The sequence below is a fragment of the Sinocyclocheilus grahami genome, unplaced genomic scaffold, assembly GCF_001515645.1.
Source record: "Sinocyclocheilus grahami isolate Dianchi unplaced genomic scaffold, SAMN03320097.WGS_v1.1 scaffold1237.1, whole genome shotgun sequence".
In the NCBI taxonomy this organism is placed as follows: Eukaryota; Metazoa; Chordata; class Actinopteri; order Cypriniformes; family Cyprinidae; genus Sinocyclocheilus; species Sinocyclocheilus grahami.
This window is the reverse complement of record NW_015506416.1, coordinates 232,746-247,576: the sequence shown is the minus strand read 5'-3', so window position 1 is coordinate 247,576 and position 14,831 is coordinate 232,746. Positions and strand designations below refer to the sequence as shown.

Genomic DNA, 14,831 nt, shown 5'->3' with positions numbered 1-14,831 from the left:
GTTCAAAGTCCACTTATGTTATTCTGCATGCTTAAGATATGTTTTTTTCTTTCTACATGTTATCTTAAGGGTTTTTCCATTGTTTTAGATTTACTTTTAGTATAACATTATAATACCATTCATATTTTTACTTTTTTTATAATTTAAAGAAGAAACCAGTCCGATGTATATTTGAGGCTTAATACTATAGAAAAGCACTAAAGGTTTTTCAGTTAGAGTGTTTTCAGCTTCTTTATTTTCATATAAAATACGGCATGAAGTTGCATCAAACAATGGTATAAACATCATTCAATGTAAATTGTGATCATCGTAATTAATAATCGCAATTACAATTTCAAGGGAATTTTTGTCATAATCGTGCAGCCCTTGGTTGTACCATTTGACACCCCAAGAACTAACGGACTTTGACACATTAATTGTGATATTTTATAGTAAGTTTTTTTTGTTTTCATAACAAAATGACTCTGCATTTTGCTTATAATGCTCTGATCTAGGCAAAGTTTTTTTTTTTTTGTTAAATATTAGCAATATTTAAAAGCAAAACTGCTTCGCTACTCTGATGAGCAGCAGTCCATGATCAAGACATGTAGATGTCACATGGTTAGTCATTTGTACCTTGTTTTGTAGTTGCTGTTTTTCACTCTGGTATTTGTTAATCAGCTCCTGGTTTTTTTGTCTTCGGATGTCCAGTTCAATGTCAGCTTCTCTTCTTAACTCCATCTCTTGCTGTTTCAGCTGTTTGTCTTGCTCAGCCTGTTTCTGCTGGAGAAAAGCCTCCATCTGTATGCACACAAATATGGGTTAAATAAGGGCTGAGGTCAAATAAAGTAAAGTAAAGTAAATAAAATCTACCGAGAATGAGATTATTATTTGTGCACTTAACCCATAAACTGACATTCAGTCTACTGAATTTATTAATTACGGAAAATGTAATACAATTTAGACATAACACAAAAGAACAGTGGTTAACTAAACCTAAAACTATTAAAAATTGTTTTTGTTAATTGAAATAAAGATAAAATAATATATAAATATTCAAAATATGAAAGTATTAAGCTTAAAAAAAATCCTTCAACTAGAAATGTTCCTCTGTAAAATAAATACTTATTTTACAGAGGAATTTACCAATTAATTCTTTAAAAATCCTACAATATATATATATATATATATATATATATATATATATATATGTGTGTGTGTATATATATGCACATGCATACATGCACACACAACTACATACATAACATAAATATATATGTGACCCTGGACCACAAAGCCAGTAAAAAGGGTAAATTTTTCGAAATTGAGATTTATACATCATCTGAAAGCTGAACAAATAAGCTTTCCATTGATGTATGGTTTGTTAGGATAGGCCGAGATACAACTATTTGAAAATCTGGAATCTGAGGGTGCAAAAAAATCTAAATATTGAGAAAATCGCCTTTAAAGTTGTCCAAATGAATTCTTGGCAATGCATATTACTAATCAAAAATTAAGTTTGAATATATTTACAGTGGGAAATTTACAAAATATCTTCATGGAACATGATCTTTACTTAATATCCTAATGATTTTTGGCATAAAAGAAAAATCAATAATTTTGACCCATACTATGTATTTTTTGTCTATTGCTACAAATATACCCCAGCGACTTAAGACTGGTTTTGTGGTCCAGGGTCACATATATAAATAATACTAAAATAATACTGCAAAATAAACAAAAACAAAAATAAAAAAGGACACCATAATACATAACCAAATAGGAAACCCCATGCAAATCCCCTGAACACCTGCACACTTGCATCACACTTGCCGCTATTCACGTTGAATGAATTTTCTTGCATAACAATATAAATTTGTCATTGAAAAATTACACTGTAAAACAACTAACAGGACAAAATGGCTATGAGATACATTCATCTCTTTTCATTTTGGTTAATTTAGGCCTTGTGTTGAAGGAAAAAAAGCAAATAAAGCTGTTTGTGCAGTCTTTCTGTGACTGCATGCTGTCATATCAAAGACTGGGATTTTTCACCAACTGTGTGTTGTGAAATATTGAACTGTCAGCAGTTGAATAAAATGGTTAGAGCAATTACAAACAACAAAGAAGGGGATGGTGGCATGCCATGTATTTTAAGTCGGGCATGACCAAGGCCAACATGTTTTTCATAGAGACCAGAGTGCAGACAGAGTGCGTGTGAGAGAACACAGCAGGGTTTGTGTCAGTGTGTGTGGTGGTGAGAGAGAGAGAGAGAGCATGAGAGTGTGTGTGATGAAGAGAGAATTTGTGTTTGTGTATGTGTTTAACAGTAAGAGACCACTTCCACCTAGACTTGGATGCATGTTTGTGTTAACGGCAGGAAACCGGCGGGTCTTAAATATAATTTGCACTAAATCAACCGGCATTCCTCTTAATACTAGCGCGCTGAGGGCAGACCTCAGCCCACAAAAAAAATATAAATGAATGTATTTCAAATAATAAAAACAAAAAAAGAACTACTTCAGACAGAAAGGAAATAAAGAAAATGTGCTTCTGGTTCTTTGGGATAGCGATGCTATGGGCCGAATAGAAACGCTATATTTGTCGTTTCAGTATTCAAAGTGAATGCAGTATATAGAATTTAAATACATTTGGCCCGAAAGCCATGAAAATCATTGCATTAGATAACAAAATATCAAAACAAGTAAAAATCTAATCATTCTGAGAGACAAATTGCATTTTCATCTCACATCAATTTAAAAGGTTTTTATTTGTATTTTGTGACCTCACCTTTGAACTCTGCTCCTCTGCAGCTTTCAGCCTCGTTCTAAAGCTCTCCTCCAGTCTCTCCAATTCTCCCACATGAGTTCTCCTCAGCTCCTCCCTATGAAAAGAAAGTCTACAGTAAATACACCAACAGAAGACTATATAAGTCAACTCAACATATTGGATAACATAAAAGCATAAGTGAATGCTTTAACGTCATTGAGCAAATGATCAAACGTAATGTAAAACGTAAGCATCATTATCAAAATCTTGACTCATGGCGTCATACCTGTCAGGACACGAGTTTTCTAAAACCACTATATGACTGATCTGTTCAATATTACAGATAACACAGAGGAGAAATATTAGGCCATTGGGACATACTGTAAGGTTTCTTAACTGTACATTTCAAAGAGTCACAGTGACACATTTACTGACGCATTTATGGGCAAGAACATTTTATGATCCAGTTGTTATGAAAACAACTTTTTGAAAAATAATTTTGTTAATTGTCATGCCATAAAACATTTATTGATTTAAAACTATGACTAATGTCAGTCTGCAGCCTCAGGGCTAAAGAGAAATTACAAAGGAAATGAGAAGGGGCCCTGAAAAAACAGTCAACAAAGTCAGGCAGTAATGAGTAATTCACAAGAACTATTAATCCTAGCTGAAGACTAATACACCATTCATAGTAAACACAAGCTGTCAAGTAGGTGGCAGACAGAAAAAAAAGTTCTGCTTCTTGCTAAAACTGTGGCAAGACTGAGTATCTTTTTTATTTTTTTGTAAATTGTTATCTATTAGCTTTGATAGAAATATTTTAATCAGTAAGAAGAGATAATAAAATATACTACTAAAATATAATACTACTATGTAAATGTTTGGGGTTAGTAAGATTTTTATTTTAAAGAAAGGGATACTTTTATTTAGCAAGGATACATGAAATTGATCAAAAGTAACAATAGAGACTTTTACATTATGAATGATTTCATTATGAAATGCTGTTTTTTGTGTGTGTCTTTTCAACTTTATATTCATCAAAGAATCCTGCAAAAAAAAAAAAAAAAAAAAAAAAAAATCACAGTTTCCACAAAAATATTAAGCGACACAATTGTTTTTGGCACTGATAATAACCAATTGTGTTTCTTGAACAGCAAATCAGCATATTAGAATGATCTCTGAAGGATTATGTGACACTGAAGTCTGGAGTGACTGGAATAACTGCTGAAAATTCAGCTTTTAAAGGGGTCCTATTATGCTCTTTTACAAAGTCTTGATTTTGTTTTGCGGGGTGTACTAGAACAGGCTCTCATACTAGGTTGTACGAAAAACACATTCTTTTTCACATATTTTATATTATTACAACACCTCTCTCCCCAGTCTGGCATGAACGGCTCGAAATAGTTCCTGTATCAAATGAAGGCCCGCCTTCTGAAATACGAAATGTGCTGTGATTTGTTAGCTGGGCCAGTGTGTGTTGTGATTGGCACCACTCGGCGCCTGGTCGGGAAACGTCATGCCCCTTACCATAGCCGCCTGCTGCGAGCTTCAGTGTAAATATTGCGTCAAAATCAAATCAATTTGAGTGCGATTTAAACCCAGATGATTGTAACCACTCTAAGTTCGTCTGCCTTGGGAAAGCTAGCATGTCTCCAATATAGTGATAACACTCATTGCCTTCTCTAGTGCAGCTCAACCAGGTCTCGTCCCATTCGTCAGTATTTGTGATATCACAAATCCCAGAAAATATGCGTTGTAGTCCAAACGAGTCGTTCATTGTAGTTTTTGAAAAGTTTTATCTTCTGCTAAATAAAATATCTCCTTTTGAAGTGGACTTTGAGCTTTGTAACTTTGCAGATTTTTTTTATGCTCAAACAGCAACATTACAGACTAACTAAAGTTGAAAAAGTGAAAAATAATAATAGGACCCCTTTAAAATAGAAAACAATTATCCAGAGGAATTTACCAATTAATTCTTTAAAAATCCTACAATGTGATTTTCTGGATTTTTTTTTCTCATTTTATCTCTCATAGTTGAGGTATACCTATGATGAAAATTACAGGCCTCTCTCATCTTTTTAAGTGGGAGAACTTGCACAATTGGTGGCTGACTAAATACTTTTTTGCCCCACTGTATATATATAATATTTATTTGTATTTATTTTACAATATTTATGTATTTTTAGAATTCTTCAAAAACATTTAAAAAATCTTACTGACCCCGAACTTTAAAACAGTATGTATGAATAAAATGTAAGATAAAAAAGTATTTGTTTTAAAGATACATTCTCTAAATAATTAATATGCATACATGCAGTAGACATGGCTAACAGACAAACCTTCCAAGAGTGTTCTCTCTTCTTGTTTGTCATCACGTTTAAACTGTGATTATGGTTTGACTCATCAAAACCTACTTCTTGTTGTCGAGATCTAAACAAAAGCCTCTGAAAAGCTCTTCTGCTATTAGCTGAGACAGACAGCGAGGATATGAAAAATGCTGGTGACTAGACAGACAGACAGCTTGGCAGAAATTCCATTTTTACTGCACATTCCTCTGTGGCTCAAACATTCCTCCCATGAGACATAAACTGTGACTTCGTAGACAGACTACTTCCATCACGGATTGGTGAAGACTGAGACACTCACAAAAACAAACAAACAGCTCAGGAGAAACATCAAAGTCCAAACAGACCGATTGAATCAGATCGCCACATACCCGCATTCCTACATCCACCTATCCTGACCTAACCTCTCTTAGTTAAAATGTGTGTCTTGAATAAGATATTCAGAACATTTCAGACCTTAAATGAGCATAATAGGCTAAAATTAACTTGGATACACCCTAGTATGTGTTAATGGAGGTCGCCGTAATTCCCCTGAGAGAGAGGAAGTCACACAGAGAGGAAAATAGAGTGAGCGAGCAAAAGATTCCAGGCGTAATCTCTTTTTTTCCACCCAAAGAGAGAGGGAACGTTTCATCTTGCCGGTCTAGGGGTTTACGTGCCGTGAGGCGGCATACTATTAATGTTAGATAGGTTGGGGACTGACAGACACATAGCTCTCTGACAGCAGTTATGTGATGGGTCTCGAGAGAGTTGGCCTATAATGGGGATGTCTGGAGGAAGTGGCTCTCAGAAATACAAGTGTTAAATAGGCCCAGTCTGGAATGTTCACACTTCACTGAACTTGTGTAATCAAATCAATGGGAAATTATCAGAGTGGCAGATAGAAAGCAAATGCTCTGAAAATGGAAGAAGTTGGAGGGGAGGAGAAAAAACACATGCCAAAAAAGTTCTGAGAGAAGTCTAGTGTAACTGGGATTTTCAACACAGCTTTGAGGTTGAGGTCACAGACACTAAATATGTAACCACTCACAGGTATGAGACTGAATGGGAACAAAAATAAATAAAAAATAAGTGACAGGATAAAAAAAGTGGCATAGTTATGAAAAATGGCATGTTGTAGTATCATATTTTCGTATCATGTCTTGTCATATCACAATTTTATATTACAAAAACTGGTTGAAATATTCAGTGCTGTGCTCTTAATAATACATTTAATAACATTTTCATACAACGAAACGAACACTGAACATACAAATACAATGTAACAATATACAATACATAATGAATGAAGTAAACAAATGTTTGAATAAAGTGCAGAAGAACATAAAGAACAATAATAAAGAATCCAAACATTTTCCACCAATCTAGCTTTTCTAGACTGGCATGGTTTAGTCCAGAATTAGTATTTGTTTTGTTTGTTTGTTTTGTTTTCCATGGCAAATATGAAAATGTGAATAGCTGTTTAAAATTTTTTGTTCAAACCAATGCGAAAATTCACACAAAATTTTAATGCACCAAACATATTGTAAATATTTAACGGTTGATGGAAAAGACGCTAAAAAGGGTAAACTCAAGGTAACTATACTGTGCACGTTCATTATTATTGTAATATATCATATTACAGAACACTGACAAAAATAACAAACACTAAATTAAATAACTAAACTAAATAAAATAACTAACTAAATAAAAATTACAAAAAAAAATAAGTATATATATATATATATATATATATCTCACAGTGTTACTTTATATCTCACAATTGCAACAATATCTTAAATTCCTTAAAGGGGTCATATGATGCTGCTAAAACGAACATTATTTTGTGTATTTGGTGTAATGAAATGTGTTTATGTGGTTTAAAGTTCAAAAAGCACATTATTTTCCACATACTGTACATTATTGTTTCTCCTCTATGCCCCGCCTTTCTGAAACGCGTCGATTTTTACAAAGCTCATCGGTCTGAAAAGTGAGGTGTGCTGTGATTGGTCAGCTATCCAATGTGTTGTGATTGGCCAAATACCTCGGGAAATGTTATGCCCCTCACATACTGTTGACGTCTACTCTCCCAGGATCGGGAAACAGTCCTCCATAAAATGTGCTGCACACATCTGGATATATGGGTTAAACTGTTCTGGAACAGTCTGGTAAATACAACTTAACCATTGATTTGTAGTCGTGCCTTCTTTTGGAAGACCAAACAAAGTAGTTTCGCTTTCACAACGAAAAACACAGCGGCCTATGAGCAGCAACCACATGTGACGGACCCCGGGCTGGACTCCGCTTTGTCCACGGTGAAAGTTGAGAATAGCGCGCCCGGCGGATGCGACGAATGAGCAGCAACCACATGTGACGGACCCCGGGCTGGACTCCGCTTTGTCCACGGTGAAAGTTGATGTATTCCCTCAGCGACCAGCACGGATCAGCTCTAGGCATGACGAAGTGGATATTGTCCTCTTTTGGAAGACCAAACAAAGTCGTTTCGCCTTCACAACAAAGCACACAGCGTCTTCACGACATGGTGGCAGCGGCAACAATACTACAGTGAGAATAAAAGTTACGCATTCTTTCTTTGCATGAACATTGGGCGGTGTTATGCAAATCTTCCCACATAGTGAGGTAGATATGTGGGGGAGTGTTAGAACGAGCCGTTTTAGGTAGGTGCGGCTGACTCTGAACTTTTATAAAGAATATCTCTTTGGATTTGAGACTTTAGTCTTTGCAACTTTACAGATCTTATTTATGCACCAAGAGCTTGTAACACTCCAAAGAGAAAGGAAAAATTTAAATCGCATCATATGACCCCTTTAATTACTTTTCACTCTGAAGTAGAAACAGTTTTCCATACTAAGAAGTAGAAAATATAGAAACAAGAGAACTTGCTGCTTCCAAATTATGTACAACTTCTTGTTACAAAACTAATACAGCTTTGGCATTTCATTTTCTAACCTGTTAATACTTCTTCATAAATAGAGTTATTGTATCACAGCTTTTGACAGCTGACTTTCTTCATTATATCAAAACTTTATTCTATGTTCCAACAACTGTAACACTGAAAACTACTGTATTTCCTATTTTTATTTTTCAATTTGTCTATCTCAGCACTTCTGTTTATCTTTATTCTTGTAGTTTTCACTGAAAAATATCTGCCTGTCTGTGTGGAAGTTAATGCATGAGTTTTACACATTATTTCAAGTCCAACATTTATGTGTATGTCTGTATCTCCAGACAACCTCGGCTCATTTCACTCAGACTGACTGTTTAAGATTAGACTCAGTGTCAACACACACTGTACACCATCTTCTCATTACAGTATGTTTTTCTAAATTATTCCACCTTCACTCATCTCTCTCTATCTTTTCTTTTGCCTCATAATCTCCATCAGAAGATTTCAAAATGATATTTCTGTCAGTCAAAATGAGTCTGTTGTTATTGGCATTAATCTCTTTGCCAATTAATGACAGCAATTCCCTGCAGCCAATAGACGCAGTGACAAATGAGGCCTGTTAATGACAATCACATACAAGCTGAAATTTTATGCATACTGTATATTGATCTGAATGATAATAAATAATTAGTCTCCTGACTGACATACTGTAAACATTCCCAAACATTCATGTCTGTGGCATGTAAACATTCAAAAAAATACAAAGAACTAAACATGCTAGTGTAGCGAGGTAAGGTTATTTACAATCATCTGTCTAATGATTAGACTGAATTTGGACACAAAATAGTAGTTAGATGAAGTAGTTGTACAGCTGTTTATTCTCATATGGGCAGTTAAGGTAACATATTAAATATAAAATAATCTTTAAATTAATAAATACATTTGATCATATGTATTTCTGACTAATTCTGGATTTGATTTGAGTGTTCTGATTACAAAATATTTTGGGTCCCATTTACACCTCCATTTATCACAGTTTGCTTGTGATCATCTGAGACAAATGTCAATATCAGGACTAAACAGACCACTCTGATACTCAATTTTTTTCTCTCAGATTTTTGAGTCTCTCATGCTCATCAAGCACTTATTTGACAAAAATACAGTTAAAACAGTTTGTTTTAAATATGTTATGAAATTTTATGAAATAATATTATAGCCAAAAAGTTTTCTATTTTAACATATTTTAAAATGACATTTTTCTCCTGTGCTGGCAAACACTTTTTTCAGCAGAAATTACTCCAGTTTAGAGTGTCACGTAATACTTCAGAAATCATTCTAATATGCTAATTTGGTGCTTTAAGAAACATCTATCATTATTATCAATGCTGAAAACAGTTGATCTGCTTAATATTTTTTGTGAAAAATATGCATTTTTTTCAGGATTCTTTGAAATCTTTTGTAACAATATAATAAAAATCTTTAATGTCACTTTTGACAAATTCAATGAAATTAAATTAAAAACAATTATAAAAAGACAAAGTATGGCAAAGGCCATTTGCACTAAGTACAAATAGCATTACGTGGTATTTACACTAACTAAAAACATTTTCAGTAACAGTATTTTCTTTGCACTAAATGTAAATAGTAGTTAGATGCTTAATAGAGTGTTGTAGATGCTATTAATACTTATGCTATAAATACTGTTTGCACACTGGCATATTTTAGTATATTGTAAATAACATATTCAGTGTGTATGATTATATATTAAAATCATAAATAGTTCCTGTTACGGGGCTGACGAGACGTGAGACTTGCGGATCCATTCGCAGAGCTTTATTAGACAAAGGCAGAGACGTGGTCATACAGCAGGCATGGGTCAGATGAGAGCAAACAGGTATATGGTGGGCAAAACACAAGAATAGTCCTAGGGCTAGCACAGGTCGACGATCGGCAGACAGAATCAAAAGGGGCAAGACAAAAGGGGTGAATCCAGGGAACCAGGCGAAGATCAGAAACCGCTAAGGCTAAGGCTAAGGCAAACGACTAGGGCTAAGGCTATGACAAGGGCTCCGTAAGGTAGCTATCTCTAGGAGAGTGATAAATGCTGAAACAATACTCGGCAGAGGGAAGGGATCAGAGTGAGTGTTAAATAGTGAGGGAGTGATATGAAACAGCTGGGTGCAATCAGTGTAAACAGGTGTGTGCAATTCGTGCTGAGTGCAATCAGTGCAATGCATGATGGGAAATGTAGTCCGGGGTGCTATGCAACAGTTTGTGTAGTGCGAGAGTCAATGAATAGGAAAGTTCGTTGACCGGATTCGTGACAGTTCCCTAAATCCCACCCCTACACCCTAACCATACTGAACCACCTGATCAGTATAGTGGTCCTCTAAGGTTCAGGAAGAGTAAGGCTATATGTTCGGCTGTATGCATACTCTAGTATTTGCTTCAGAAATGATGTATACTTTCAATTACAGGCCTCTTAACTGCCTATTAGCTGCTTGCTTTATTTATTTATTTTTATTTTATTTATTTTTTAACAAAGATTTAAAACTCTGTCTCTAAAATAACTTAATGTTGCCTTTCTCAGTCTTTGAACTGTTTTTTTGTCAGCTGGTGTCAGGGGTTCAGTGACTGTGGTTGTATGACCCTGGGCCGTGCTTGTGGGAGTCTATAAAAAAACATCAACAGTGTCATTGTGATCTGGGCGGATGCATGAAAGAGGGGTTTGTTCTTATTATTCAGTGCTTATACAAAGGCTGAAGCAGCAGTTGTTTGGTGGGTAGGGATTCTAGAGAGCTGGAGGACAAAATGTTCTCTGTAGAGCAAAATGGGGGTCAGAATCTTTCCTGCTTTAGCCGATAGAAATGCACGAGCCAGGACTGTGATAATTGGCAAAGCGTGGTTACTGCAGGACGCTGTTATTGTATGCCTGTGAATGTGTGTGGGAATACAAATCACTTGCCTTTTAGTGTGCTTGCTCAGCGTTTGTCCCTCTGAAGTAAAACAGCACGCTCAGTACAAGCACACGGTCAGGACATCGTTAACTTATTTGCAGTTCTTCAATGTGTTTATTCATTGTTTGAACATACAGTCCCCTCCGATTTTTTTATTTTTTGAAGAAACATTTACCTCATACTACTAAAAAAAAAAAACTGCCTCCATCTAAAACCTGCTGGTGTTGCTCTTGGAAAGTTATATTTTAGAAGATTGACTGATCGATTGATTTAATCTCACATTTCTAAATAATTGTTTTATCTCTGTTGTATTTTTTTTTCATCAGTTTATGCACAATCTAAAGGAAAGCTATAATGATTATGCCTGTCTACATCTTGACTCGCTTTTTACTGCTATTTGTGATTATTACTGCTTCTGAAGGCAAGCTGGATTTCCCCCTCGTGCCTTTAACAATCTAATTAAGCTCAGTTTTTTGGCTGAGTCTGACATCCTTGTTCCTTAAAGGATGACAGCTTAAATGCTCATTTCCATCTCATTACTCAAACACCTGCGACCTCTGTCCCCTCCTCACCTGCAGCACAAGTATGAGCCTGCCTAACAAAGCCCATGTCTGAAAATCGGCTTGACTGCTCAATGACTAGACCCAGGGACGCATTAACGCACAGAGGCCTACACTGGGAAGGGGGCCTACTGGCTGCAGGGAAATTATAGTTTTCGAATAATTATGTGTATATATGGGAGTTTGCAGCAGTGACAACAGAATTCTGTAAACAAACTCACACACTCATGTTCAGTGACGCCCTGGTTGTAGTATGTAGTTAATAGTTCAGTTTAGGTTTCCCCCATACATTTTGTATAGTTGGTATGTTCCAAGTATTCCACCGATATAGCGGAATGCACAATGCATGCGCTAGTAAAGAAGCCCAGCACAAGAGTGTCTGTATGTTAACGTGCAGAACAACAAGAAACACAGCACTGTTGCGTGATAGGAGCTGGACCAGACAACTTTCTGTAACGTCATACAGTGAGAGTTCAGTAACTTGCGTGGATATAATCTGTGTGCCAGCTGAAGGTTTTAGATTCAGTCACTGTGTTCCATCATGCTGCTTAAGTCTCAATTTCAAATCCGGGGATGGAAGAATAGGAATCTTCCCATTGCTCATATGTGATCATTAAACTTTAAACGGCTATGATTTAATTAATTAAAGGCGAGCACGGCATGTTTCAAAATAAAAACGCTGCATGTTAGCAATCACCAAATAGCCCACATTTATGCCAACTTGCCAAGTGTTGTTTTGATCTACGGATGATGAATAATGCATATTTGTGTAATATGGTGTTTAAATCATACCTGAAATCTCACATTTTGACCAGGAAAGATTTGATGGCATTTTCTTTTCATGTTACCTCCGTATAATGCCTGTAATATACTGGTAATGTTTACTTTATGTAACAGCTATAATTCTGCTGTTCCACAAGCTCCACCTTCTGGCAAAAAACTAATCATAATTTGCATATTCACTTAGGCCTATATTCACATTTTACGCAGAACAGTGTTGTGAATGTTAACTGGCAACAAGAAAAAACATCGAAATTTGAAAAATAATTGTCAGGAAGCTTAAAAAAACAAGTTATCTAGAGAAGGGGGGGGCTTACTGTAACGCTGTAGCCCAGGGGCCTCTGATTAGACCACTACATTTTTAGAAAATCAAGTGTTAGCCTTAGGCTGAAATGAAAGGTGTTGAATAGCACTTGACCAAATGTCCACTTGACAACTAAAGGAAAATTTCTGAGAAATAGTTATTGCAGTGGACTGAGTAGAGAACACTGCATACTACAACAGTAAAACTGGGAAACATTCATGAAACAAAGCCATGCTTGCAAAGGCATGTTTGAAGATATTGAACAGTTGCTGTGACAGGCCCTAGTTGTTCTCAGCAGTGACCAATGAGCTGGCTAGTCATTTTCTTACTCATATCTGACCTGGATAATAACTTGATCTCATGACGAAAACGTACCTGTGGGGACTTTTTTAGCAAGATACGAAATACGTAGCGCCATGGCATGTATATTTCGTGACATATTCGATGTGAAATGTTCACTGAGTGGAGCGAAAAGAGTGATAGTTTTTTTCCTCCCAGAACAGATCAATGGCTGCAATATAACAAAGAGTGAAAAATTTAAGGGGGTCTGAATACTTTCCGTACCCACTGTAGATATGGTATGTTTTATGTGAAGCTGAATTTGTACTTGTCACCGCAGATCTGACTTGAAATGTCCATTGAGTGGCACTATAACTGTAATGCTCCGTGACGTTTTAAAATAAGATCTGCACTACACCTAAACCTATCAGATAGTATGAACAAAACTAAATGTGACGTAAAAACGCAATCGCACACACGCCGTTTTAGCTTGTTTTTCGATCTCTCATCTTTCAGCTCTTTCATCGTGAGTCATGTTTTTCATGGGATTCGTACCCAAGGATTTCACATTCTATGTCTAATTCCGTGCCAGCTAAGTTATTCCGAGCAAGTTTGTTATATCCAGAAAACCGAAACAAATGGCGCTGTAATCATAACTGTGCACAAAAACTATTACGAGTGCTCGCTGTTTTACCACCTCTAGTGTTAATTTCAGTTGGAAACTGCAGTGATGTGTACTTATTGGTATGTGTTTTGCATCTTGTGAAAAAGTTCCCACAGGTACATTTTCGTTGTGAGATCAGGTAGGCAAAACCCTAGCAATTACCCAGAACACCATATAAAACAACCTAACAACCATTTAGAACACCCTAGTAATAGCTTAGGAACCACCTAGCAATAACAATACATTGCCAAGAGCCACCAACCTCAATGTTATGAGGAAGTGTTTGTGCACCGGCTATATTTATTATTGCTGTTGAGCATTTTTAATTGTCACAACATTATATATATTGTTTTTTTGCTTTTTTTCTCAGAATTAGCTAGTATTAGTATTAATTTCATTTTTATGTATATTTATTTATTTATAAGTGAATGTAGATGGATATTATCTCGGTTACGTATGGTAACCCTCGTTCCCTGAAGGAGGGAACGGAGACGTCACGTCGGTGACCGACGAATTGGGATATCGCTTCAATGCAAAGGCTCGAATGGGCCCTGCTGTAGTGATTTTAGCACTAGAGTGTATAGAGGGGGGCCGGGAAGGATTCAACCTCCTAGCCCTTCTAAGGAACCTGATGACGGAGTATAATAAGGCAGCAGGTGCAATGCATACCAGGTTTTCGCTGAGGAGCCGAGCCGGCGACCCGGCCGCTCAGCGGTGGTACAGGAACCGTGGCGACGGGACGTGACGTCTCCGTTCCCTCTTTCAGGGAACGAGGGTTACCATACTTAACTGTACGAATTGGGATCCCTACCAAAGCGCCATGATGCTGCCCCTTCCAGTGACCTGTGCGAGCCGCCTGCGCCCCTATCTGGTGTAGGTCGGGGCTCGGGACAAGTAGTTCCACTCACCATTTTTCAAAGGTATTAAGTGAGATTGGATAATACTGGGAAAACGTACCCGCTCCACTTGGAACAGGGACGCTGCGGAAGCCCCATCTTTCCCGAAGGAGTTTTCGGAAGCAAACACATATATAGCATCCGCTTAGGTGTATATGGAGAACTGGAGGTGATTGTAACCCTCTTGGAAAGGTAGAAGTCTGCCTGGGAAACACGGGCTCTATGGCTATACCGTGGACTATACACATACGAGAACCGCTTAGGTCTCAATATGGAACTCAGCCTTCCACGGTTCCCGTGGATTCATCATGAAGGCCCGGCACCGGACGTTCCGCCGCATCCGCTGCCGAGGGTGATGGAGGATCTCAACAGGGTCTACTGTAGGACACTCTGGAGCAGTTTTAGCAAGCC

The 14,831-nt window shown here is 36.8% G+C and overlaps 1 protein-coding gene across 1 annotated transcript in view; it reads right to left on the bottom strand.

The window, feature by feature from the left end:
- Positions 1-14,831, bottom strand: part of lekr1 (Leucine-, glutamate- and lysine-rich protein 1) — a 127,689-nt gene that overhangs the window by 19,548 nt on the left and 93,310 nt on the right. Inside the window, exons 7-8 of the mRNA XM_016254310.1 lie at positions 2,770-2,863; positions 616-780 (exon numbers count right to left, since the gene is read on the bottom strand). Of these exons, the coding sequence (XP_016109796.1) occupies positions 616-780; positions 2,770-2,863 (259 nt within the window). The remainder of the gene's footprint in view (positions 1-615; positions 781-2,769; positions 2,864-14,831) is intronic.